Source organism: Sycon ciliatum, chromosome 4 (genome assembly GCF_964019385.1).
Source record: "Sycon ciliatum chromosome 4, ocSycCili1.1, whole genome shotgun sequence".
NCBI lineage: Eukaryota > Metazoa > Porifera > Calcarea > Leucosolenida > Sycettidae > Sycon > Sycon ciliatum.
The window spans coordinates 24,889,839-24,916,313 of record NC_088646.1 but is presented as its reverse complement, the minus strand read 5'-3'; the positions used below and the strand labels follow the sequence as shown (position 1 = coordinate 24,916,313).

The 26,475-nt window shown below is 48.2% G+C and overlaps 1 protein-coding gene and 1 non-coding gene across 4 annotated transcripts; one reads left to right on the top strand and one right to left on the bottom strand.

The window, feature by feature from the left end:
• On the top strand, positions 1 to 25,930 carry LOC135815223 (nucleolar protein dao-5-like). Of its 3 annotated transcripts, none has more exons than XM_065328490.1 (22): positions 1 to 985; positions 2,058 to 2,226; positions 3,611 to 3,683; positions 4,919 to 4,987; positions 6,922 to 6,975; positions 7,295 to 7,351; positions 7,774 to 7,827; positions 9,221 to 9,429; positions 10,577 to 10,682; positions 11,022 to 11,084; positions 11,512 to 11,574; positions 11,972 to 12,034; positions 12,280 to 12,351; positions 12,674 to 12,736; positions 13,245 to 13,307; positions 13,567 to 13,629; positions 13,896 to 13,958; positions 21,625 to 22,333; positions 22,700 to 23,137; positions 23,462 to 23,691; positions 23,962 to 24,921; positions 25,340 to 25,930. In XM_065328490.1, the coding sequence occupies exons 1-22, from the start codon at positions 517 to 519 to the stop codon at positions 25,523 to 25,525; spliced, it is 4,296 nt and encodes a 1,431-aa protein (XP_065184562.1). In that variant the 5' UTR covers positions 1 to 516; the 3' UTR covers positions 25,526 to 25,930. The 3 variants fall into 3 exon arrangements, with proteins under 3 accessions (XP_065184562.1, XP_065184561.1, XP_065184563.1); XM_065328489.1 differs by having other exon boundaries at positions 2 to 985; positions 3,608 to 3,683; XM_065328491.1 differs by lacking the exon at positions 1 to 985 and adding an exon at positions 1,591 to 1,951 and having other exon boundaries at positions 3,608 to 3,683.
• Positions 25,062 to 25,157, bottom strand: Trnar-ucu (transfer RNA arginine (anticodon UCU)). Its single transcript has 2 exons — positions 25,120 to 25,157; positions 25,062 to 25,097 (listed from the first exon to the last, which is right to left on the bottom strand). It is a non-coding gene; the product is annotated as a tRNA-Arg (tRNA).
• Positions 25,931 to 26,475: the final 545 nt, after the last annotated feature.

Below are 26,475 nucleotides of genomic sequence, written 5' to 3'. Positions count from 1 at the left end.
TTTTCTTTTCTACTAGGACGAGTTTCCAAGCAATGGCACCGTGTTCCGACAGCGCTGAGGCCTGAGCGGCTAAACTCGACGTGATTTATGGCTACTGCCAGCACTGACACAAGCGGCCATGGCCTAGAATGACTTGAGCAAACTAGTTCAGAGTTTGAACCTAGTTCAAGTCAGGTCAACTTGAACACTCCACATAGCTGCCGACAGCATTCAGTATTCCACTGCTGCCCTGCTGCATCACTCCACAGCATCATCGCCAGTACAGCAGATCCAGCAAGGAGCTGTGGAAGAGATCCAAAGTTCGCTCTACAACATCGCACCCAAGGAGCAACATAGCGACCTACTCCGAAGACCGCACCAGATTCCAGTCAGTTACCGTATGAAGGTGGACCACGGCGTTGCTCTGAAGCAGAAACTAGTTCGTAAATTTCCAGTTACAATGAGACATTTTGTTTAGATTTTGTTAGCACACGGTCACCGATTAGATCGCCAGTAGATTACTTCACAGCACCAACAATGGATCATGGAGGGAAGAGGAAGCCGAGGTCGAGGCCCCCGCCACCAGCGAGAAAGCAGAGTCTGCCGTCACTCGAATCTGTCCTCGATGAGGACGATGCATTCGACGAGGAACTTTCACCAAGCTCTGTGCCATCCGAAGGTGGCCTGCGCCGGACGACTAGTGAGCGCCCCCAGCAGCTCAGTGCCAATGCGGAGCGCAAAGCACCACCTGTGCACGTCCAGAGAGGGTGGCCGATGGTCTTGCCCGAAGCAGGGGAGGCGCGTGGAAGTGACCTGCCCTCCCTGTCTAAACCCCATGCACCTCGAGCACCTAGTGCACCATCAACACCATCTTCGACGTCCAGTGTCTCCTCACCTGCAACTGGCGAGGAAGCGGCTATTCCCAGTGTCACTGTTGCTCCGGCTCCTGTTGGAAACTCACCAGAGCGACTTCAGCCATCATCGAAAACTCCACATAGGATTGAAGGTAGGTATGGGTAAGCGATTGCAAAGACCCCCGACCCGTGCACCAGGTAGATCTACACAGTGTCACTAGCTCTCATTCTCACATGACCATGTGACCCATAGGCCATCAGCTCAGGAGACCTGCGCTGCGTCCACGACCGATGACCAACAAACTGAAAGTATTCGCCAACTCCGTCGACCGCAGCTTTATAGCAATTTCCCGAATAGATTTTCTTGTATCGGTTTGTGAAATCATGCCCGCTGCCTTGTCCCTAACACGATTCTGGCATTGCAGGCAATGGCCCACGCGATTAGACCTGTCGCCATTCCTTTTTATCTGGATTAGTCGTGGATGCTAGCTATGGCCAGTATGGGCCAGGGGTGCATGCGGGGAGTCGGGACACGTGTCGTTATCACTATCATTATCAAGCAAGTAACAGTTATGTCCTGGTCCTAGTAAACCGTGACACGGAGTGACCGACTACACTGTTACGTGTGATCCCGCAGGTTACTACATTCTGTAGTTACCTACGCTCCTGGGGCACTGGGCTCCTGCTAGGTCCACTCCTCGTCGGCGATCGGCATTTTTTTGGCACATAACAGGCACGAGATGCTTGTTGCTGTTGCCTTGTTGGCTGGGCATCTCTCGGTACGCGGTGCGAGCCTACGATCAGGTTGAAGCGGTCATGGCTGACTTGCCGCAAAGCGAAACGTTAGACGGCTAAAACTGAGCTGTCAGGTACACACACACTGACTGAGGTAGAAATGCCACGGTCTCGGCCGCACACTCATATCGCTGCTCCTAGCTCCTGCAATGCGCATGTACCCGTGTTAGGCCATGGGGACCATCCTCGAATCGGAAATGCTAGCGAGACGGAGTTGTCACTAGTTTTGGTTGGGTTGCCAGAGGGAGAGCAGCCTTTCAGTTTCGCATGTTGCTCTTCTCGTTGTCGTGGAACAGCACGTGGCGGGCGGTCATGTTACTCAGGTAGGAATGACCATGTAGGGGTGGCCATTCACGAGACGGGTTCTCTTTGTGTGTGGCCCTCATTTTTCTCAACACTGGCCCCGTTTCCCCGTCTTGCTTTTTGCAGAGGCGGCTGACAGTGCGAGAGAAGGTGACCAGCAGCAATCGCAACAGCAGCAGCCTGCGCCAATCAAACGCAGCAGAAGCAGGGACAGTTCACCTAATCGCTCTGGAACGGACGGCGGTGCTATCTCCCCGCCTCACAGAGCGCCACAGACATCGTCTGCTCGACCCAGGTGAGTACCACTACCAGTACATTGTATAAACTTTTCGCGATGGTGGTTTGGAGTTGCGAACTTTACTTGTCCTCGCACTATTCTTTCTCGCCGTCTTGAGGACTTCTCCAGCGACAACATCACACTTGAAACAAGTGTGCACGAAATGCAGGAAGTGATTTTTCAGAACTTAGTTCAACATGTCATGGTCATTTCCTCTATGGCTAGCGAGAAGGTGCACTGCTAGCTAGCTGTGCCTGGGAATTTTCTGCCACAATTATTTCTGTATGCTTGATACCATACATTTTCTAAAGTAACGGTTGGACTCAGTGTGTATGTGGACTCAGTGTGTATGTGGACTCAGTGTGTATGTGGACTCAGTGTGTATGTGGATGTTGCTTGTACAGTCTGTACTCCAATGTTGGTTGGTTGGTTGGTTCTGATATCCACTGGATTAGTGGTGAAATCAATGATCATGGCCATGCTATGGCATGCTGAGGCAATCCTGTGCTACCTGGCACACTTTCCCCGCTCCACATAGGCAGCAGTGGTTCGACCACCTTGGTTCAGCTCTGGATGGAATCAGAACGGGCTAACGCCCTCGGCCCTACACGCTTTCTCCAGAAGCACCGATGTAAGCCAGGCCCGCCGGACCCCGTCCGGTTGGTCAGGTTATTACAGGACCAACTTTCTGGCCACCAACGCATGTTCACTGCTAAGAGGGCTATAAGTTCCCACTATATCAAACACAATGTATAAAAGGCATTGGTACGACCGGACCAATTGAATACTGCTTCCCACGGTCCGGTATGCGACATCATGAACATGTCTTCATCAGGGGTACAAACTGAAAGATGCACCAAATGTCTGAAACAGTGATTGGGGTTGAGTACAGTGTGTGTAATTGTCCGACACACCACCCTTTAATATTTTAATATCCTCGAGAATATAAATCGGGAAAGCATACCACACATCTATGTATCTAGATGCCATGAGGAATACGTACATGTAGTATCCCACAGGGCAGAACAACACAGCCCAAAATCCTTCTCGTGACTCCGAGTTTCGTGTTTCAAAAAACACTCATCAGACGAAAGCTCTGCCCCTTTTTGAGGTATTGAGCACTGTTTGCAGCAAAGACTACAGACACTTTGTCTACATGTAATATTCCTTACTATTAAATGTCACCTTGCAGTGGAGCGATGTTAACCAACCAACAGTAAACCATTACTGTATTAACGTACTATTCGCTATCTGTGTGTGTGTGTGTGTGTGTGTGTGTGTGTGTGTGTGTGTGTGTGTGTGTGTGTGTGTGCACGGTGTGTGTGCGTATGTGTGTGTGTGTGTATGTGTGTGTGTGTGTGTGTGTGTGTGTGTGTGTCTGTGTGTTTACATTGCACAGCAGGCCAATGTTTCAGATCCCAGGACCACCTAAGTCGCCCGCTCCTGGCAAACTGCCGAGGGTGCCATCGGGCAGAGTGAGGGCAAATGTGTTCTTGTTTTTTTAGCCATGTTTGCACTGACATCTTTCGATCCCTGATCAATTAATCATCCAAGACATGCGCTTTAGCAAGAAGTCAAATCGACATTGCAGCCCAGCTTTGCGCATCTGGGTATTCTGTTTGATATGTCACAGGAAGCTGGGGGGGGGGGGGGGGGTGGAGAGTGAGAGTGTGAGTGTGTGAGAGAGAGAGAGAGAGAGAGAGAGAGAGAGAGAGAGAGAGAGAGAGAGAGAGAGAGAGAGAGAGAGAGAGAGAGAGAGAGAGAGAGAGAGAGAGAGAGAGAGAGAGAGAGAGAGAGAGAGAGAGAGAGAGAGAGAGAGAGAGAGAGAGAGAGAGAGAGAGAGAGAGAGAGAGAGAGAGAGAGAGAGAGAGAGAGAGAGAGAGAGAGAGTATGTTACAATGACCTGCTTGTTCCATTTCGGTCATCGTGACCATAAAAATATTCACAGTGAGAGAGAGATGGGCAAACGTGTACAGCTGCATACTTACAGCTTAGCCGCTTGTGTATTTTGTAGCATGGTGTTTTCTTCAGCATTATAGTGACCATGTAGCAGAGCACATCTGTGATGTGGTGACCATGTGCCATCGGCAACCTCATAGCCGATATTTTGCTTCTTTTGACTATGTTCCCGTACGTGACTGTAATACCCATGACTGTAATACCCATGACTGTAATACCCATGATGACGGCTGGTTTGGTGACCGGACTACGCTGATCATACACGAGTTACACGCCTGTAGCTGCATGATTGCCATCCACAATGTTGACTGGGTGTCAGGAAGAAAGACGATGTGTGTGTGTCTGTCTGTCTGTGTACATGCATGTATAATGTGCATGTATGTGTGTGTGTATCTGTGTGTGTGTGTGTGTATCTGTATGTGTGTGTGTGTGTATCTGTGTGTGTGTGTGTGTGTGTGTATCTGTGTGTGTGTGTGTGTGTATCTGTGTGTGTGTGTGTGTGTATCTGTGTGTGTGTGTGTGTGTATCTGTGTGTGTGTGTGTATCTGTGTGTGTGTGTGTATCTGTGTGTGTGTGTGTGTGTGTGTATCTGTGTGTGTGTGTGTGTGTGTGTATCTGTGTGTGTGTGTATCTGTGTGTGTGTGTGTGTGTGTGTGTGTGTGTCTGTCTGTCTGTCTGTCTATGTGTCTGTTGGCTGGCTTGTGTGCGTGCACGTGTGTACATTTTATCCTTTTTCTGTTGCACTGTATAGCAAGTCATGACATCCAGACTATCACCAGCCCAGACGCCTGGTGAGGACAATGCGCAGGCACTAAGAGAGGTAAGGCCACACGTTCGCTCAGAGTGTGCTGCCAGAGACTAAACAATGTACAGTACAAGCCTGTGAACCCCGTCCACTTACTCAAGAACTGCGCTTTGAGCTGCATGTGGGACATGGGCATCTCACGGCTTTGTGCAGCTGCATGACCGCATAGGCTTCTCAACTCGCGCACACAAAGTGCAGCAGTACTGCGGTAATACTTTCACTGGCCAGCTCTGAAATACAGTCAACTTCGCTAATAACGACTGCGGATATAACGACAATTCGCGAATAACGACAGAATTTCCATGCCCAGAGCAAAAGTCCCATACCACTGTAATACATATAATGAGACTTCGGGTATAACGACACTTCGCGAATAAGGACACCTTTTTGATGCCCCGCCGAGTGTCGTTATAAGCAAAGTTGACTGTACAGCTCCCATCCAACACAAGTCATTGATAGAGGGATTATTCTCTTGCAACAGGTCTCTAGTAGCATCCATAGTGTTAGAAATGAACTTCCATAGCATTATGTAAGTACATAATACTAAGTATATAATGCTCATTTTTTCTATTTTCGTATTTTTCTGTTTGGCGCGCATGAGCAGTGCTGAGGCCGAGACCCCTGGTCGGTTTAGCTGCTCTTGCCCCGCCTCCACTGCTTCAGCTGCCATCGCTATGTGCATCTCTGTGCGTTTTTGCCGGCGTTTGCACCATGATGGTTTGTGGTTATCTTGTAAAAAAAATAATAAATAAAAAAATACTACCTGAAGCCGAAGTGAATATGGGCGAATATTCACTAGTATACAAACCGAGGCAAAGTCAAGCGACGGTATCTTTTGCTCCACCAGTCCTTTGAGCATGACTTCGTGGAGGACAGAACCCCACGTCCGGAACACATTAGTTACTGTAGCCAACGAAATGCCAAACAGACGCTAGGTTTATGTGTGCAAAGTTGCACCGCAACTTTATGAGTGTTAGGAGAAGCTGATCAGTGGCGGGACCAGACGCAACGTTTCAGCCACTGACTGATATTATGTGATTTCAAACTTTGACACAAGTCAAACAAACAGTCAAAATCACCACACGTTGGGAAGCTGGTGTAATGATGAAACAGCTGGAGCCTGGTCCTCAGGGCAGAATAGGACAACTGAGCTGGTTCCTATTTTGTGCATCTTGCTGGAGCCTAGAGCACTCCGATCTTAGCTTGTTGAGTTCCATGGACAACAACGAGCTGTCTGCACGGGCAAATGAGGAGGAATTTCAGTGACAGGAGACGGCAGCGAAATATCCAGAGGTTAACTTACACCTCAGATATCCTTCGCAGTTTACTTTAACGGTTACGTGAACTTTTCGCTTCCTGTTGACACAAGAACAAGAATAAAATAAAATATCAGATGAGATGTGATCCGCTTTGCAAGAGGTTCCTGGTCATCCAATACAAAATCGCTTATCCGGGTTGTACCTTGGAAAAATTGTCGGTCCTTTGCTATTCAACCCCCCCCCCCCCCCCCCCCTCAAAATGGCAACTGCATGACCAAGAATGTTCATTTGGCTCCGGGCCATAATTGAAAATTGAAGAGTGTGTGGTCGGCCACGGAGCGTAACGGTGGTGATGGTGGTCCGCCACAGAGCGTAACGGTGGTGATGGTGGTCGGCCACAGAGCGTAACGGTGGTGATGGTGGTCGGCCACAGAGCGTAACGGTGGTGATGGTGGTGGTGTAGTCCATGTTCCAAGAACATATTCTACTCATTTCTAATTTGGGAAGTGTGCCTGGGGAGGGGGGGGGGAGGAGGGGGAGGAGGGGGGAGGGGGGGGGGGGGGGAGGGGTGGACTGTGCATTGTTGTTTGGTAGGTTGTTCATTTGCGATTCCCATATTATGTTAGCGTAGTCATGTGCTGGGAGGTGTTTCCCTGAGTAGCTCTGCTTCTGTTGATGTGTGGTTTGCAGGCTTTGGAGAAGCTGGCCACTGCAGAAAGCCAGCTTGAGGCAGAAAAGACCAAAGTGAGTACAGAATTGGAGCATACTTCATTGCCTACAGCTGTGTAGAATGTTATAGAGTACAACTGCATGTCCAAAGGCTGCTCAAATACACCCTTTATCATCGTCACGGAAGTTACCCGTCCAGACACGTTTAGATTGGTTAATCAAGGATGTTTGAATTCCATGTGGTATTTTACTTACTCCAGAATGTCTGGGGAATGGCAAAAGAAGTGTACCATTTAATTTAGCCTTGCCCATTCCAGCAGCAGTTGTATCAACTATTCGTGTTTGCACCACTCGTGTATCTAATCTTCTGTATCATGCTGCCATTGCCGTACAGAGTGGCGCTGCTATTCACAGCTTGCAAGAGGAAGTTGAGCAACTCAGAACTGAAAAGGTACGCTAGCTTTGTGCGCATAGCTATCAATGCGCATTAGTGCTATGACAGTAATATATGCACTGCACAGTTTTTTCTCACTTTTTGCAATATTTTCAGGATACGTTGGGAGGATAACATGCATGGATGAAAAATGGTCAGTTTGTTTTATGGCAGCAGCACATAGATTATACCAACCAATCCCGAAAATGTACATGTTTTCGGTTTTGCCTGTGCTGCCCACCGTCATCACTGTTCCGCATGACACACAGTGGGAAGTGGCTCCTCGCCATATCATGGCGTGTGCTGGTATGTTAGAGTTTGTTACATGGGTCTACCCCACCTGGTATGGCATATTGTTGTGCCTGAGGGCAACTTGCCCGCCTCCCGTCACACTGTGCTATCTAAGTGTAACCATGCACCTGATGTTGCATGCATTTCAGGTGGTCGAGAATGGGACAGACTATGGTCAAGAGGTGGTCGATTTGCAAGCCAAGGTGAGCAGAACGCAATACACATACAAACACACACACACACACACACACACACGACGTACACACACGCGCATACACATACACACACACACACACACACACACACACACGCCGCGCGCGTGCGCGCACACACACACACACATGCACACACGCACACAAAACAGACACACACACACTCACAATACACATGCATGCATGCACACACACACGCACACACACACACACATACACACACACACACACACACACACACACATACACGCACACAATGCACACACACACACACGTGCACGCGCGGACACACACACACACACACAGTTAGCCATTATCTGTAGCTTATGAATACATGTGGTTGAGCGATAGGAAACCCTATTGAATGATGATGTGCTTATATGTGGTAAACAGAGATGGCCCATTGGTTGGCCTGTGGCTATTCTCCCAGATTAACTTAGCTTACAGCTGCCTTGTTGCTCCAACCTAGTTGCAGCCGTGGACAGAATGTGCTTCCTGCGCTGGCTGCCCGAGCTTAACATAGCGTTCAGTGGCGGATCCAGGATCCGGAACAAGGGGGGGGGGGGCACACTACAGGCTCAATGGAACAAGTTTACTTTTACAATGACTTTTGTGATACTCAAACATGTAAATGTATGGGCACTATGGGTATAATATAACAATCAGAATCAAACAAGGTAAGTTGCTTCCTTCTCTTCATTTTCGAACTGCTGTAAAACAACAACGAGGTTCTGGAACGCCAAGGCAAGTGAAGTTTGCAAGGCAAGGGCAGGAAAATCTACACATTGCCATGCGAAGTTTTGGACTGTGTACTTGCACTTGTACCGTCTTTGTTTTCGTACTACGAGTACAGTGCAGTACTAGACCAAAACCGTAGTTCTGGTGCGCACGGATCGCGGATCGCGGAATACAGATCGACGCGACGAGAGTTGACAGTTCACAAGTTCAGTACATGCGTACCGCGTATCGATCTACGGACCCGGTGAACCAGTGCATGAATGTGTACAGTGCATGCAGTACAGCGACTGGGCCTTGTCATCTACACAGGAAGTGCGCGCGAGCTCGGTTTCGATCAAGATCAGTAAAAAAAAAGTCGGTCGGCGCTTCTGAAGGGGGGGGGGGGCACGTGCCCCCTTCGCCCCCCCCCCCCTCTAAATCCGCCACTGGCGTTTGCCTACTGTATGAACAGCAGTGAAAAGTTGACAGGTTCAGATGGCAGTGGTGACCTTAACCTGTGTGTAGACTTGGTATCTGAGCCATCAGTTAATGTCCTGACCACTAAATGATCTTCTCATTATCGCTCAATCTATATACCTGTTTCTGCCGGTCTTTCACCGTTTGCATTTGTGCTCTGCTCACTTCCACTCTCTCCTGCATTTGACAGGTGTCCGAGCTGCAGGCGGCCTCAAGACGATGCCAGGCTCTGGAGAAGAAACTGGCAGCAGCCGAGGAGCTAGCCAAGCTGGCTGATGAAGATGCACAGAGTGCACGCGAGGACATCACTGCAGTTCGTCAGCAGCTCAAGGAGGCACACCAGAAGCTCAAGTCATCGTCCATGAGCTCTCGGGTTTCTAAACCTGACGGCGATGAAAGGTACTTGGTCCGCGTCAGCGATATTGTCGCTTATCTTTCAGCTTTGTTTATATGTCGCCAATGCTCACTTGGCAGCCCATTTCATCCCAATTTTGGTTAGTAAGTTAGTTTACTAGTACCTGAAAAGTCTAGCTAGATTTTGAGTGGATTTCTAGAGCGACGGTAGGGTGATTTTGATTGACACAGCGCCGCATCAAAATAGATGATCTTGTTACACTGTGCAGGCAAGAGCAGCGCTAGCTACAGGAAAGTAATCGGCTACTCGGAATCAGCTCCATTTTGCTGAACGGCCGAGATCGCTTACCTCAGGGATCTCTCGTCAAGCTGAGATCGCAGCTCCCTTACCTCCAGCTCAACGCCATGAGTATCCAGCGCGACAAGGAGATTTGCAAGTACTGTACGCGTCGTCGTCGTTCAAAATAAAATCTTGCAAAGAACGGCGTCTGATTAGAACCACACAGGCTGTCGTGCTGCCCACGCGAAGTCTTATAGAGAAGGCGACGATCGACTTCTCTTTAGAAAATAGCGAGGCAGCGGAGAGAGATGAGCTTGCAAAAGCAAGAGGGTCAATCCCGAGCAAAAATATTTGTCACCAGCGCCAAGAGCAGCGACGAGGAGGACCGAAAAAAGTATGAACCCTTCCTTGGACAATAAATTCCTCATAGCTAGTTGTCATTCTATACCTTACCTTCCATTGTACCAAGTTTTATCACTTCACGTGCACGCGTTGATGTCCAAAGTCAAAGTTCAAATTGTCGAAAGATAAGCGACAATATTGCTGACGCGGACCAAGTAGTTGGGTAGAACCGATCGAGCCTGACAGTGAATTCAATTTACCAATCAATCAACCAATCCATCAATCAATACTCCACTTTCCTTGGTGCTCTGGTCTGACTTAGAAGTCAATTACCCATGGTCTTTGTAGCATCCACAGAGGGTGCTGGGGGACGGTCCCTACGGATGCTGAAAACTCGGCCTCCGGCCAAGTCCAATGCAAACTGTGGAAAAATGTTGAAGCATTTTTCAGGGTAGCTTTGTAGTGGATGAGGCTAATGCCTTAGACCTTTGCCAGCCACTTGTGAATATTGTCTGCAGTGCAGCCACTTTAAACATTATTGATGTATGTAATGCTCATTTTCCGTTACAGGTGTAAAGCATTGGAGGCGGAAATTAGCAATTTGAAAGAGCAAGTTGAAAGCTTAGATGGCGAGAGGTCACTAGTACTGGCTGACTATGACAGTATTTCTGCTGAGGTAAGCGGCTAGCTCCACTTTGCACCTGTCTCCACAGATTGTACAATTTCATTACAAGTGCCTGGCTGACATCTAGGGATGATTTATGTGAAGAGCAGGAATACAAAACCCGCCAAGCGTGGAAGTACGGAAAAAGAAAACGGAGATATAGCGAGGAGCTGAAAGCAGCACTCAGTGAGGTGATTCAGGTCTGGGATCTTAAAGAAAATTGACAAAAATGGATTTAGCGAGTTTGGATTTCCAGTTCTTCATGTGCAGGCTTAGCTAACTAAATCTGCCTATCTCTCTTTGCCTTGCGCTTTCGCCTGGTTTTAACGTTATTTCCATATCACTGTTCAGGTTGATGATCTTCGAGCAAAGAAAACTGAACAGGGGGCTGAGAATGCGGAACTGAAAGTGCTGGTAAGACATAGTTGTGTGTCAACATGTTGAGGTCGGCCAGAGTGTTGTGGTAGTTGAGGTCAAGTGTTGTGATACGCCCATACTGGTGGGTAAAGTTTTAATGTATATGCCAAGTTCTTTGGCGACGGCAGACAAGAATATTTTGTCTTCCTGTTTGTAGGGAAAATTCAGCTCAACAACGTACAAATGTAGGTGTGTAGATGCGTCTGGCAATAAATGATCAGAGATGATGTTCCCCATGCGGGCTCATTGAGTATATCATAAGGCATAACTCTGTATGCAAATCGAAGTGAAGGACGTATTTACTATTTATCCATCAGTCTTATCTGGAAACCCTCTATTTTTGATGTTACTACACATGCGAAAGATCTTTACCCAGTGCTCATATGTTGATGTCCATGTTTGCACGTATTTTGGCTGAATACAGATGAAAGGCCAAGAGGATGAACTCAATGCTGAGAAAGCTGTTGCCAAAAGTGCAAAACAGCAGGTATGAGTGGATGTTGAGCTGCTTCAAAGTACATACATGTAGCCGGTTGCGAGCATAACTGGACAATGTATCCAAAGGGATTGTTATGGGTAACAGTGTATGGGGGGAGGGGCGGGGGGGGGGGGGGGGGGGGGGATTAAGAGACTAGATGTACCGTGCTGATGTTTGTCCGAAGTATAGGATACATGTGTGTGTACAACGTGTATGGTGTGAAGCAATGGACTATATTGCGGGCATGCTTGCACAGCATTCAACCTGGTGACCCCCTTTTTGATTGTAGTGTCAAAAGCTTTGACGCTGTTGATATACGTCCTGTGTGCCGTTTGTGTTTACAGTGAATCCTCCATACTCTAGTACATGTACATGATACTGTACATGTGTTCTTGTGTTGTGTTAGGTTAGGGATTTGGAGTCTCAACTCAAGCAAGCACTGTTGCGACAGCAGGAAGCCGAGGAAAAGGTGAGCATGGTTCACATGAGAGTCAGTCATTTTGCCTTCTTTTCAACTGCCTTGGATAAAGCGAAAACAAGCATGGTTTGCAGGTCATGCATGTTTGTGTGTGTGTGTGGGGGGGGGGGGGTAGCTTAGCAGAAGAGAAAGCAGCTTAACCTGCGGAAGTACCATACGTGTGTGGCTTTGGCTGCATGTAACATGTCACTACCTCACAGAGGTTGTGATTGCTATTTTGTTTGTGTTGCAAACAGGTCAATTCACTGACACAAGAAAATGCCGCCCTGAGCACTCAAGGTTCTTCAACACAAACACTTCAGCAACAGGTAAGCAGAACCGTTGCTGCTGCTGAGCAGAATATGATCAGCAGAGTACAGTATAACACTGAAGGTGGTGGGTGCCCTTGGTTACAGTATTCGTCCTGGGTACGCCAGTGTTTTCAGGGCCAAGACTGCACAACACCCGACACTAACTGACTCATGAAGCTACAGACTGTACTGGGCACCACCGTACATGTAGTACTGTACTCGTATAGCAGGATGTTGCGCCTCGATGCCTCTACCTCAACGCCTCTACCAGACATACTATCGTAGTTTTAAAGAGATCTCTGTGAGAATCTTTCCGATGATGCGCTTTCTTTTCGCTCAGATTGCAGCAAAGGATGCCGACATCCAGAAATTGCAGACAGCAAATGCCAGTTCAGCGGATAAGGTGAGATTGTGTTCTGTTGAGGTAGCCCTGGCTTAATTGAAGTATGGGCTTATTTCTGGCAGTTACACAATATTGAGATATGCATGTTACACAATATTGAGATATGCATGCATAACTGTTACAGGAGGAGAACGCGATCAACTGTGTGCTGCACTTCTGAGAGGTATGGAGATACGGACACTCTCAGAATAATCTTTAATTATAGCCAGTGGATATGCCATACCAGCTCCGAATGCGGCTGCTGTTAGTCAACAAATATTCGGTGCGTATATATTGTCGGCTATTTTCGGCCTGGTCATGTTTGGCCAAACATTTGTTGCGGCCGAAATTTTGTTTTGCAAGGTTCGGTGTGACAGTGTGTACAGGCAGCAGCACAGGCCGAAAATTTGATGCGGCCGAAATGGGTTTTAGCCCTGGGAGGCCGACATTTGAATGGGCCGAAAATGTGTAGGCTTACAGTAAGCTTCTTGGGGAAGAACACCATGTGATCAATGTTGTCTTGCTTCAGCTTGCGACCATGCGCGGTGACCTTGACAAGATCAAGAAGGACCTGGAAGAGGAGAGAAGCACGGTGAGTGAAAATATGTTGGTACATGGCATGCCACCAGCGGTGACGATGCTCACATGTCATATTCTTCTACAAGTGTGCTGTTGCAAACATTGCGATGAACCCATTGCCCCATATGCATGGTATTGATCTGGAGCTCACAGAAATGAAAACGGAACAGTGCTTTTGCTCAATTCGGTCGATGAACGTGATTGCAGCCATGAATGACAGAGGCGCGTGAGATTGCAGTTACACGTTGCCATCTGTGTCTGTTTGTCTTTAGGCTCAATCACTTAGAGAAGAGCTAGCAGCCAAGGAAGAAGAAGTGATGACAATGACTGAAGAGGTAAGATCGGCATGCTCACTGGTACACGGTCCTTAGCCCATCTACAATGTCATGCCGCGAACAGCTGCATACTGTCAAAGAAACTTGCAATCAGCAATTACAGCATCCTGGTCACGGACGTTTATCAATGCGGCGTGGACCGATGATTACGTTCACGGTGCCCAAAGTATTTGAAAGGTTGTAGTAAATAATCGACGCGGATAAAGGTTGTAGTCGGATTCTATATACCTGGTTGTCTGTGTCTCATAATGTCCTCTTGACAACAGGTAGCTGAGCTAAATCAGACAATGCTTGCCGAGGCTGGTCACAGCAAGAACCTGGAGGCACAAGTAAGCGCATCTGTTCTTCGCCAATGCTAAAGCACTGGGTTGTTGAATGTGGGCATAGAAGTACTGGTTGTGATGTGTGCTCTCTACTAACAAAAAACTAATACTAATAGGAGGGACGGCATTGCTTTCCACAAGGGTTCCCACGGCTGGCATGTGATAGCCAGAAGTCACTTGAAAGAACACATCAAAATTAATGTAAGCGGGACGTGAATGCATGACAAATGAGTTAGAAACTGGAAGAAAAAGCACTCATCCGGGGAATGCACTTGAGTTATAATGAGCTGTGGGTACTGTGACATATGTACGCCTGCATAGTGTTGTGTATTCAGTGCTATTCACCTCTGGGAAAACTGACAGTCTAGCTACTACAAACACTGATTACTGTAGAGACTTACCAGGAAGAGGGTTATTTGGACAAATCCCTGGTAATACCCTCAATTAGATGATGTGAATGAGGTGTCACCGGAAATCAGAAATGACCCATACGATACCTGAGATCACGTAGTTGTGTTTGTTGTCCTACATGTATGATACAACTTGTGGCAAGCATGTACATGTACTTGGTTGGGATAGTAAGCATGCAGGGCTGGCTGTTCGACACCTTACAAGTTACAGCCTACAAGTAATAACTAAATTACTTACTTCGTAACAGTCCACACTGTCCACCCTAAGTACATGTACTAGTGTAATTCTATGATATGGATAACACCTTCACTTCAGGCTGAGGCTGAGGCTGAGCATTGGAGCATATAGCTTGTAGCATCGGATTTCTAATACAGATGATCACTCGCCCTTGAACGCTACTGCAAGACTCCGCCATACGGACTCTATCTTTTTTCAGAAATAGTTGTGGTGCCTTGATTCGAATCCAACCATGCGCATACACCTGATCACAGTCACATGACATCAAACATCACAATAAGAAGCAATGGTGTCACGATGATGTTATCAGAGACACATCACAGTGTGTGAACACAGGCACAAACGGTGACGTCCTGGCAGCAGTACTGCATTGGTACAAGTCCTATAGCAACGTCAAACGTACTGTAGATATATTTGGGGGGGATGCTGTTTGATTCATTCTACAAGAACATGATGAATACCATCAGTCCACTGGTGCAAGCAGTAGAAGTGAAGCTCTGGCTTTAAACAGTATTGCGCATGATGATGGTGATGCTGACAATGTTGGAATGGTGCTTCGGTCTGGACATTCAGTTTAGATTTAGTTTCGACTCAGTGCTGTACTGGCATCAATGATATGTACTTGTATGTAGTCTGAAAGTGACAGCAGAATGATGTCATTTCATAGCCTACAATCCCTACAATACATGTCCTGTCATGAGTCAGAGTACAACGTACTCTAGATCTTTCTGAGCTGTGATACCAACAGATGACAGCTACAGTCATCAATGGGTGCCCTGTTTAGCATGTCACTTTATCGCTTAGTAACAGAGTTTTGTACACAAGTGCATGCAGTGGAGTTGGGCACTTGAATGGCAAAGCCTAAGGCGTGGGTGGACACTGGGCAGTACACATGTGACTTGAACTACTTGTACTACAGTAGCCTATAGTAGTACCTCGTGCTCCTGTAGAACCCCCCCCCCCTCCCCCCCCCCCCCCCCCCCGCATTGATGCCGATTGGTGAAGTAGATCAAAATGACAATTACTTCCAAGGCATGATTCCAGTTGTAAATAGTCTAGTGTTTAGATGTTATGACTTCATCATCATGTGGAACTACACTGTTGCATACGTGTATTTAATAAGACTGTATTCAGTTAGCGTTGGTCATGCTGTCTGCGTGACATCTGACCACGGTCATCAGTCCACGGTACATGTTGGAAAATGTTGTTCCACAAACTACCCAGTGCCCAACCTTGCAGCCAGGCCATGTTTGTGCTTGGGCCCTTGTGCTGGTGGGCTGTGAACAAACTAGTACTGACAGGAAGCCCTTCCTTGTTCATCTCTAAGTCTAAGACTCTATGTGTGTGTGGGCAGGGGGGGGGGGGGGGGGGGAGATAGTGCTGTGATGCAGCATGTGACATAGCAACATGACTCCCAGTATCGTAGTCCTGGGGATTGGTATCATCTCTGCATATACATAATTATGTACATGTGCTCCCACAAGTACAGATGAAAGAAGCATGCATGAATTGAGTGTCACCTGTGAATCATGTGATAATGATACCTTTATCTGTGACCAAGGACAATGCATGAAGTGCCGGGCCTAGTCTGGAGTAAGAGCCATGTGACGTCCATCATGGATAGGGCATGCTACACTGCTGAGTACTGTCACTGCACTGGTCCGAGTCTCCAGTGCACTAGTGGAGAGTAACCACTGAACTAGTGTCTTCTCATCCCTGGTGCCAGTAGTGGATTTAGCAACATAGCTTGTATTCCACTTCTTCCAGACAAGCCTCCTTTGTCGAGTTTGTGTCATAAAAGGACTTGTCTGACCTCTTGAACTGCATGATGGAGGCTTAGTGCACAGTGCATGGCAGGGCTCCAGTATGCCTATAGCTATGGTCACTCAGTAATTAGTTTAGTAGACTGTAGAGTGGTGGTGACACATGCTACTTTACTTACAATCACACTGCCGCACTGCACATGTATGTACAACACTAGTACTCGTAGTAGTAATACATTGAGTCCCTGGATACTGTTGAACTGAGCTAACACCCAGTTTGACCCACATGCAGGCACAAGAAGACCCCGTGCCGCCGTGGAGACTTGCCAACACTAGTACTAGTACTAGTAGTAGAGGCACCCTGTATCATTGGCACGATGTGAGATGATTTGACTTTTGGAAAAGACAATAATTATTATCACGAAACTATGGCATCACGGAGCAGTCAACCTATTGGTGGGAGAAGGTGATATTCTAAGTTTACAAGAAGACCCAGTGAATAGTTAAGATACCAGGAAGAACAACAAGGTCATGGCCTACACTAGGCTACAGATCCATGCAGTGTGTGCACCACACCAGTACTTAGAGTGTAGAGTGGTGTTTTGTTAGTGATGACTGAAACCATTGACTTCTTTCCCTTGCCTCTTGCCAGCTGCACTACAGCTGCACTACAGGAGTGGTTGAAAGAAGCTGCTTGGCCCATCTAGGTGTAGTGGTAGATCAACTCTATCTTCTTTTGAGTGCCACTACAAGAGCTGCAGCACCTGTAATGTCCAGTGCGTTTCACCTGCTGACTGGCACCCTTCTGGTGTGCTGGGATGCATGTCTGGGCTTGATAATACCACGCAGAAGTTGACTCAGGGCAGAGCGGCACGACTAACGAATTGAGTTAATTTTGTAGCCATTGCCAGGCGGATTGGCCTAGTACTAGTAATCGCTGCTTCTACACTCATCAACCAACTGCAGTGTCAGGACGATGTTTCTCCTTCGCCGCTAGAGTCTGTGACAACACATCCCATTCGGTCTTGTATCTTCTCCTGGAACACTGGATTGGAATGTTGGTGCATTCCAGTCGTGCCCCACAGTGACTACTCAGTACTGTACACACACTTTGACTTTGTATAACCACTTCCATGGCTGGGTGTTTTCCGGGCTTGCCGCAGAACACCCCTAATTATAATGACTACTAGTATGTCTTTGCGACTTACACACCCTCTCCCTCTCTTACCCTCCCAGCTGGGAACAGTGCAGTTACGCCTCCATTCAAAGGATGTGCTTGTTAATGTCACCCTACTTCATCTGCTTGTACATTCCACCTCGACTTCAGTGTCCAGCCACTCCAGTGTCAGCTTCCTCAAGCACACAGACAGGGTACTGCCATTATCTTTAGTTTCCCGATGGCCCTCCATGATTATGACTAATATTAATAATGACACTCACAGAGAGAGATTGAGAGAGAACAGTGCGGTAGATCTACTCTTCCTGATCCTCTTCTTACCCTATGCGCCACCTCTTTCATACCCTGGCTGGCCCCATCCAATCAACGGTCATAAGCCGCAGCGACGTTACATCTGATCAGATGTTGTGGGCGCTGCCATGCAGGACACGTGCAGGCGGAGATTTGTCACGCTGAGAGCGATACGCGTACACGCCATGCGCGATGATTGTGCAAAACAGCGTTACTGCACGCGACCTTGCGCGGCAAACTACACACAATCCCCGTGACGTCACGTGATACCACGCCTCCTCATTCTCACATTTTCGCTTCAAACTGGGCCTCAACTCGCTCAAGCTCTGAAATCAGAGGATTTCTAGTAATTTTCTACGCCCTGGTTCTGGCACTAATAGTAATCAGGTAATAGTAATAGTAATAAAGTTAGTTAGTTCCATCCGTCCATCCTCATATTACTACTACTACTGAGACTGAGTACTACCTAGTACTAGTAACCGGCAGCGAGAGCACTAAGAAAAGTTGTGAAAACTGTGTCAATAGAACATTGGTGAATGGGCCGATATTCGTCTGCACCGGCCTTACGACTGTTTCGGCGCTTGGCAATGATCAATACTAGTGATAAACTCATCGCTCTTACACTTTACGGTTGGCGCGAACGTGATGAACAACAGAGTGAAGTGGCCGAATGCCCTCGTGCGAGTACCGTGGAAGGGTTACCTGTGCAGAGCCGCCTAGCTAGAAGTCTGCATGAGCATGAGCCCCTGACCGATACCGCGCAGCTATACCTAGTTTATAACAGAATCACGTCGATCTACTGCTCGTTCACAGCTTGTTTTTGCTCGCTCACTTGACTCAGCGTGTTGAGCTGATGAGCCCCAGACTTGAACTTACTTCGCCTTTTTGCTCTTGATTCGGTTCGTCTTCGCGTTCAAACAGAACTACCTACATGCGCTTGAAGACGGAGGTAGATAGAAGCTTCGGTTTCGACCGTGTTCTGTCATCTGGCACCTGTTCCATCGTAACACCCTTGTGTAAACAGGCGGTAGTCCGCATGCGCACTGATTGTTGACAACGTTTCGTCCTTGACAGAACTAGAGACTAGAGCCTGTATCGGGTAGCTTTCGCAGACCCCAGATTGCGATGGCATCTCTGGTTACCTCCTCCCCGCTGCAAGAACCCAACGCCTTCGGCTTTGCTGGCTGGAGGAGGTCACTGCGGGCGCGTCGCGGTCCGCCACCACCCAAGTCCCCTGGCAAAGTGAGCGATTCCTCCTCTGCACCTGTCGACAACGTCCGTCACTTACTGGGTCAGAAGCCCGTCAGCGTCGGAACGGACGAGCAGGAGCAAACGCAACAGTCTAACCAGGATGAGCCAGCCTCGCCTACACTCTCGGCCGTCGTGGCCCACCAGCGTTCCAACAGCATTGGTCGGACGTCCAGCTTTCGCAATGCCATGCGGAGTCCAATGGTAAGCCCAGCAAGTACATAATTATGCCCATTCGTAGTATAGCCCGACGGAACGTAACATCACGCATTCTACATTTTGTAGATCTACACGAGCAGTCAGAAAAATCGACAACTAAAAATGTTGTTTGTACTTTCGGATACTGACTCTCTGTGTGTCATCGCACTAACTTGTGCTCTCAGTCTCACTACAGTTTCCTGGTCAGATCTTCGCTAGATTCTATTATCCATTCTAGTCTCCTGTCGGCTCAGTCAGTGTCGCACGAAGCAAACGATCGCTTGTTGTGGTGATGTACTCGTAGATATACAAGTCATGCAGAATCTAGTAGTAGCGTAATCTACATGGTTCATTGATTGTGTTTCAGGACAAGAGCGAACATCATTATTATAGCCTACAGTAGCGACGTTACGTTACTTGTTCGTTTCAGATGACCAAGCCGTGCTTCTGCTGTTGCTCGTGCCGATGCTGGACTGTGGACACGAAATCATCCTTTCCGAATTATTTTGTCATGTGTTGTAGCATGGAGTGGAGTAGAGTTGGCGAAACCTGATCTATAATTCGGTCGGGGGAGATTGCGCAGCAATGTTTATATTCGGGTTGAACCCCCGTTCTTCTTCAACCTTCGCCTCCTACATGTTGCCCCTGTCCCAAGCTAATGGCATTACTAGTAATGGTGTGCGCCGTCAACGCACGTGGCCATCGTGGTGATTCTTCTTCATGGGCAAGTGAATGCCAGTCGAGGCTGATTGTTTGATATGCACGCATACTATAGGATATTCGCCCCGCTGCGGGCAGAGGGAGGGTTGTTTCTTTGCGTCTCCCTGAAGTTTTGCGCGTGTGGACGTTGCTGGAGTCTAGTCTGGGCTCTGCAGCATGTGCATGCAGCCTACATGACTGTATTCGGTCCTTTTGCGACTTTTTGAGAGGTTCCATCATGTTCACGCTGTGCAGGTGTCGATCTATCATCAGTTCCATTCCTGGCGAGACTGAGATCGACATTCCGACTCGACCAATCCGGTTCCGAGTATCCTGATATCCGGGTTATCCCCGTGTCACACTCACACTCACTGTGACTCAGTGACAGTCACAGCGTGAGCGAAGGCTTGCTGCTCAGCGTGCATGCTGTGAACTACCCGCGGTGCCATTCGACTGGCCGGGTCTTGACACGTACTGACGGAGTCACTGACTGCGGCTGTCTAGTAAAGACAAAAGTAGTCGTGGTCGTCAGTACAATGACGGTAGCTATTCCGGGCTACTATGCATGCTGTGCGTTCTTCCCTTGCCAGTTTTGACATTGTTTGTGGGGAGTGATGATGGTGCTGCAGCGAAGCAGTCTTTTACGGTCTACACTACAATTACCTCACACTGTGCTAACATGACCTGTCACCCTCTTGTTTCTTCCTTGCCCTTTCTTCTGACACGATGTAATACATACAGTTCTCGATGTTTAGTCACAAGGCGCCATGTAAGGTCGAGTGACTTTGCTTGTAAAATGTACAGTGGGATTTATTGTCACAACTGGTGTTCCTTTGGGGGTCACCGTCGATAAGCCAGTAACACATGTTTCTCACTGTAGTAGTGTAACAGTTGCTAATGTTGCCAGATAGAATTCCTACCGTGTGTTGATTGATTGTTATCTTGGTGTCGAAGTAATGCCCGTAGCTGTCGACCTGATTCAACTTGTGGAAAGCAACAACAGTCATTGTGCCCCTACCCGCACAACTTGTGTATGGAAGCAAAAAGGAAATTCCGAACGAAAGATAACAATTTTTTAATGAAATAGCATCCCAGTATAGAGAGATCATGGGTAACATATGGGGTAGCTACTGTGTTTTGTATGTTCCTCAGAACTCGTAGTGCTGCTGCTACGACTACTCCATGCAGCTACAGGATATAGATCATCATCGGCTCCGGGTTTCCTCATACGTGAATAGATGGCATTAGTGTCACAAGAGGAAATTTCTGTATGAATGCAAATTGTTGCAATGAAATACTTTGTTGTCATGGTTTCATGTGTCCTATTGTTGTGGCTGTTGCTGGTTCTGCCATATCCAGAGCAAAATGTGATGTGTGGAGTACAGTGAGTGGATGCTAGTCATTCATCAACTGATGGCCTGTTTGTTTGTGTATATATGTGTGTGTGTGTGTGTGTGTGTGTGTGTGTGTGTGTGTGTGTGTGTGTGTGTGTGTGTGTGTGTGCGTGTGCGTGTGCGTGTGCGTGCATGTGTATGTGCATGTGTGTGTATGTGTATGTGTGCGTGCATGTGTGTGTGTGTGTGTGTGTGTGTGTGTGTGTGTGTGTGTCCTGTGATTTGGTGCTGGTGGCTGTCGTTGTTTTGTGCAGGCACTATCCCTGGAAAAGGAAAAAGTCAACCTAGCAGAGCAATTGAAACAACTGAAGCCGTCTGGGAAATCCGCTCCTTCAAGTAGTAGTGCTGCTGTGGCATCCACACCAACTGCAAGTGAGTCCGAGAAGTCACCAGGATCGGCTGACTCGACTGCACCGGGTGATGGAAAAGTACAGGCAGAGGAGCAAGTGCTTCCGGTGACGCCGCCTCTGGCCCGTGCAACCACGGGCAACCTTTCCGTCGGCGAAGTGACTAAGAACGAAGAGGTGGACAAGACCGATATCACGGCACATCCCACACAGCCCAAAGCCGAGCCATTGAGCAACAAGATATCTCCGGCCAGCATCCGTTCAAACACCAGCAGCGGCAGCGGCACGCCGCCATCTGTCACCCCATACTCTGTGCACAAGAAGAGATTCTCGATGTCCCGCGAGACCACACCCGAAACCAGTCCTGAAACGCCGCGGAAAGACGACGCACCCGCATCGGACAGCGTCGGAGATGCTGATGCATCCGTGCAGGAAAAGCCGTTCACTTCCAAGCAGCCACATTCGTTCATGAGGTCCAATGCACCGTCTGGTGTGGCTGCGCTTGCGGCCGTGATGAGTGGCGTTGGCTCCAAGGTGGGTCCTGCAAAGAGCGGCAACACGTCCGTCGCCAAGGCCGTTGAAGGCGACAATTCAAGTGCAGTACAGTCTCCAGCTGGTAAGAAGGTCTTTACTGAGACAGTCATAAATGGAATCCAGTCACGTAGGAAGTCAAGTTGAGCTGTTGAACGGAAGCATGGCTTGTCATTATGCAGGGATTTTACGCTTTTGTTCCCAACGTGCATGGCACTTCAATTTTTGGACAGGCAATACCAGCACTAATGCTGGTCATGGGAACGGGAAGTGTAGTCATGGGAACGGGAAGTGTAGTACTTGTTGGTAACAGTCAGCTGCATGGCCTGGTCAATGTGCCGGGGAAACATTTTGGAATTTTGGATTGTGCTGCTCAGATGTTGACATACTCTGTAGGGACCAATGTGCTGACAGATGCGCTCTTGTTTGCATGTATGTTGTGCTCGTCCAGGTGGCAACACTCCCAGGATAGGGACGACACCGAATAGTTCTCCTTTGCAGCCAAGGCGCCCCGCTCCCACCGCAAGGCCAAGGGCCCGTGGACAAGCACCCATGCCACCACTGGCAAAACGAGAAGCAGCGACAGCAGCAGCACCGCCAGCGGAGAATACGGGTGCAGATGTGTCAGCCGATGTGTCACCGACAGAGCCAGCATCTGCTGTTCCTGCAAACTTGAAGACGACACCTAAATCATCGCCGAAGCCATCACCGAAAATAGCCCGAAAGCCACCGCCAGGAAGATCAGTTCCACCGCCTCCAAAGAAGGTCCTTCCACCTGCACCTCAACGCAAAGAATCCTTTGATGAAGAATCAGCTCAGGTGGAAGATGCTGTGGGAAACGATGAAGAAGAGATAACCCGGGAGAGCCAGCCATCTAAATCTCCATTAGGTATGATAGGGGATGGTGTGATGGTCTAGCTGATACGCAGTGTTCAGCAGTAGGGGACGAGATTGGGAAGTTACTCGCTCAGTTGTAGCAACCTGATGAGAAGGCATCAAAAGGTCTTTGGTTATACATATCCCTTTTTGAGAGAAGTAGGAAAATAAAGTCTACATTTGGTCTCAGTGCCATAAGCAGTCTGAGGATGCGAGACAATAGTTCGGAGCAAATCTTCTCAATTCCCGCTGGTGGTATCTACTGTTTACAATACTGCTGACATACGGTAATCACTTCATGACTTGTATTGTACTTGGTTGATTTTGGTGTGTCTAGGGGATATTTCCGGGGAGTTTGACGCCATATCTCCGGCAACGATGAAGAAGCTGGGAATTTCTGCTGGAAGGGAACGAGTTCGACTTGGTGCGCAAGGCGGTCTAGCTGGAAGGCGCAAACCAACACGAACACATCTGCGTGGTGCTGCCGACTCGGGCGACGAACTGTCGCAAAGTGACGCTGAGCCTATGGCGGATGACAGTGGGACGCAGTCAGCGAGTGAATCTCCGGTAAGCAGAGTTCTGTTAACCAATGCAGGCTGGTCTTTTGATAGTTGCATTGCCCTTCATTACTGCATGTGGTGTTCATACGCGCTGGCATGCGGATGTTCGTGTACAAACAATCATGTATGGGTGTGTCCTCATCCTCTCTCTCTCTCCCCCCCCCCCTCCTCGGCCTTTTAGTGAATCTAGAGCAAAATTTGTAGGTATAAAAAGCATTCATTGACAAACCTTTGGTGAATTCACGCACATTCTTGTCTTCTTGTTTTCTTGTCCTAGCTTGTCTCCAGAGCTGCTATGTCAGCTGCAGCTTCCTCAGCACTGGCAGCAGCCGCTGCGGCAGCAGTCAGTGGCCGGCCCTCGGCAGCAGCAGCAGCAGCAGCAACAACAGAGCCGGCCGAAGGCTCTGCCGATACTGAGGAAGAAGTCTCAGTTCCTGGTGTACGCATGGATCGAGCAGCAACTGTGTCCTTGGGACAGCCAGTGTCTTCCTCTGCATTGCCCGATCGTCGTCGAGGACCGCCAGGCGACGTTGACACTATTGAGGAGGGCGAAGAGGATGGCGACGGACTTCGTAGGCTAAGGGCAAAGACACTAGCCGGTGGAATTGACTTGCCATTGGGTGGATTCCTTCCGGCCACAGGTGCTGGCCCTATGAAGCCGTCGGATCTGAAGAAAAACAACAACCCTGTCGCCAAGCCGGCTCGAAAACCTCCGGCACCTACGCCTCCAGGCCGAATGCCGCCACCCATACCAGAAGCTGGTGGTAATGGCGATAGTACTAGTCGACCCGACTCCAACTCTTCCAGTGTAGTGGCTGTGGAAGTGAATGGTGTGGCCGTCGATGAGAATGACGATCAGGATCCGGACGTGATCACGGAGACCATGAATCAGACCGATTCCAGATATGCAAGTGACATGGAGGATGAGGACAGTAGTGACGATGCGCCGACATCGGCTGGCGAGCATGGTGACAATCTCACCGTTACCAGCCCATCGGCTAGCTCGGCCGTATCACCGCAGCATACCACCGACAGCGACGGCGTTGGTGCCGGCGCTAGCTTCTCCTCGTTCAGTCGAGAGAACCGTCGCTCCGGCCTGCGCACGGCCATGGACTGGTCCGTGGACGAAGTCTCCAATTGGCTGCACTTGATGAACCTGCCAGAGGTGGGACCCATCTTCACGAAGTTTGATGTCGATGGACAAAAGCTGCTATCGTTGGACGGAGCAAAAATGAAGGTAAGCACATATTCGTACTCTGCAGTTGTTTCCATGATTGATATGGACACTCTTCCTGCACATGGGTTAGACGTTCTGTTGATAATCACTTTACAGTGTATTTCGAAAAGGGTTATCTCCCTACAAGAAAAAAAAGTATGCACCCCCGGTGGGATTCGAACCCACAACCTTTGAATGCCGTCAAGCAGCTAGCCCGAATAGAAGTCCAATGCGCTGATCCATTGCGCCACAGGGGTCATGCACACTGAGGATGCCTGAAGGAAGGTGAATGAAATTGGCAACCATTTACACAGCTCCTGTTTTGCAAGAAAACAAGACCCCATGTCTTCCTGAACATTTTCAAGTGTTATTCTGAATTTGCCTTCAAACTCCATTATTCTAATCTGGGATGGTATTTTGTTTTTGTTTTACTATTCAGATTATGGGTGTGACGAATGCAGTGCAGGTGGCCACCCTGAAGAAGGAAATAAAGACTATGAAGAGTCAAGTTGAGAAGATGATGAAAGACGAGAAGAAGCGTCTCGAGCGTGAAGCAAAGTTAGAGAAGAAGAGAAGGGAGGATGAGGCGAAGCTAGCTAAGCGTAACTCTAAGAGGAGGAGATAGCTTTGGCCACAATTATTGAGAGAATGAGATAGGACATAATTTATTTTGGCTTTGTGGGTTTTTTTGCATTTGAATCAGATGTGTTGAAGTGAATGCTAGGACGCAGTGCAGCTACTGCACTGATATTCTTTCCCTTTGCCACTTTCTTATACTGAGCAAGTGCATGTGCTGTCCTCATGCAGGTGTTTGCGGTATCATTGAATGTTTGTTGTTACATGCATACTATAGTAATAACTATTCACGGTTCTAATATTCAGCACTTTCTTGTAAGTTTTTTTAAACCCTCAGTTCAGAGGGGTTTCATTTCCCGCCTTGATTATACCAACAACTGCGTCGTAATTTTGTTAATATTTTAATTCTCAATGATGCTTATGGCAAGATTCAAATCTACATTGTATAGTATCATCACCAGCCTGGGAGTCGAAGAATACAAAGGGTTGATGTGAGATCGATGGCACACCGTAAAAGCCCGTAAATAAGTACGTACATATACTTACTTTCGAATTTGGTGGGCACACCCGTACTAACTTCCGGGCGTACTGACGTTCGGGCACGAACTAAAACTTTCGGACCTGACTTGTGTGTAGTAGAGAAGTCATTTTTCATGACGATGTACATGGTATGCGCTGCATGTGCCAACAGTACCAGTACTTATTTCGGGCAGCATGTTTATCGGGCTTGACTTGACTTGACAACAGAAGGAGTCAAACAGATGAAGGAGGTATTTTTTTCTGGCAGGCACTTATTTCCGGGTGTTAAAGGGGAAGTATACCCTAAAATCAAATTTTCACCAGTTGTAGTCTTCGGGGTGCTGAGTCGAATGGTCTTGGTCCGAGGAAGCTGAGACGCTCCCTTCCTACTTGAATCCCAATCGAACTCGCGCACTTCCACCGAAACTGGGTGACTGCGCCCTACTAGATGGGGATTTGTATGCAAAATGTCACTAAAAG

What these genes read in the sequence shown, in the direction of transcription:
- LOC135815223 (XM_065328489.1), top strand. Translation starts at nt 517, where the DNA reads ATGGATCATGGAGGGAAGAGGAAGCCGAGGTCGAGGCCCCCGCCACCA. An exon ending in AGCAGGAAGCCGAGGAAAAG is followed by an intron (nt 12,035 to 12,279) that starts GTGAGCATGGTT and finishes TGTTGCAAACAG; the next exon opens with GTCAATTCACTGACACAAGA. An exon ending in TGATGACAATGACTGAAGAG is followed by an intron (nt 13,630 to 13,895) that starts GTAAGATCGGCA and finishes TCTTGACAACAG; the next exon opens with GTAGCTGAGCTAAATCAGAC.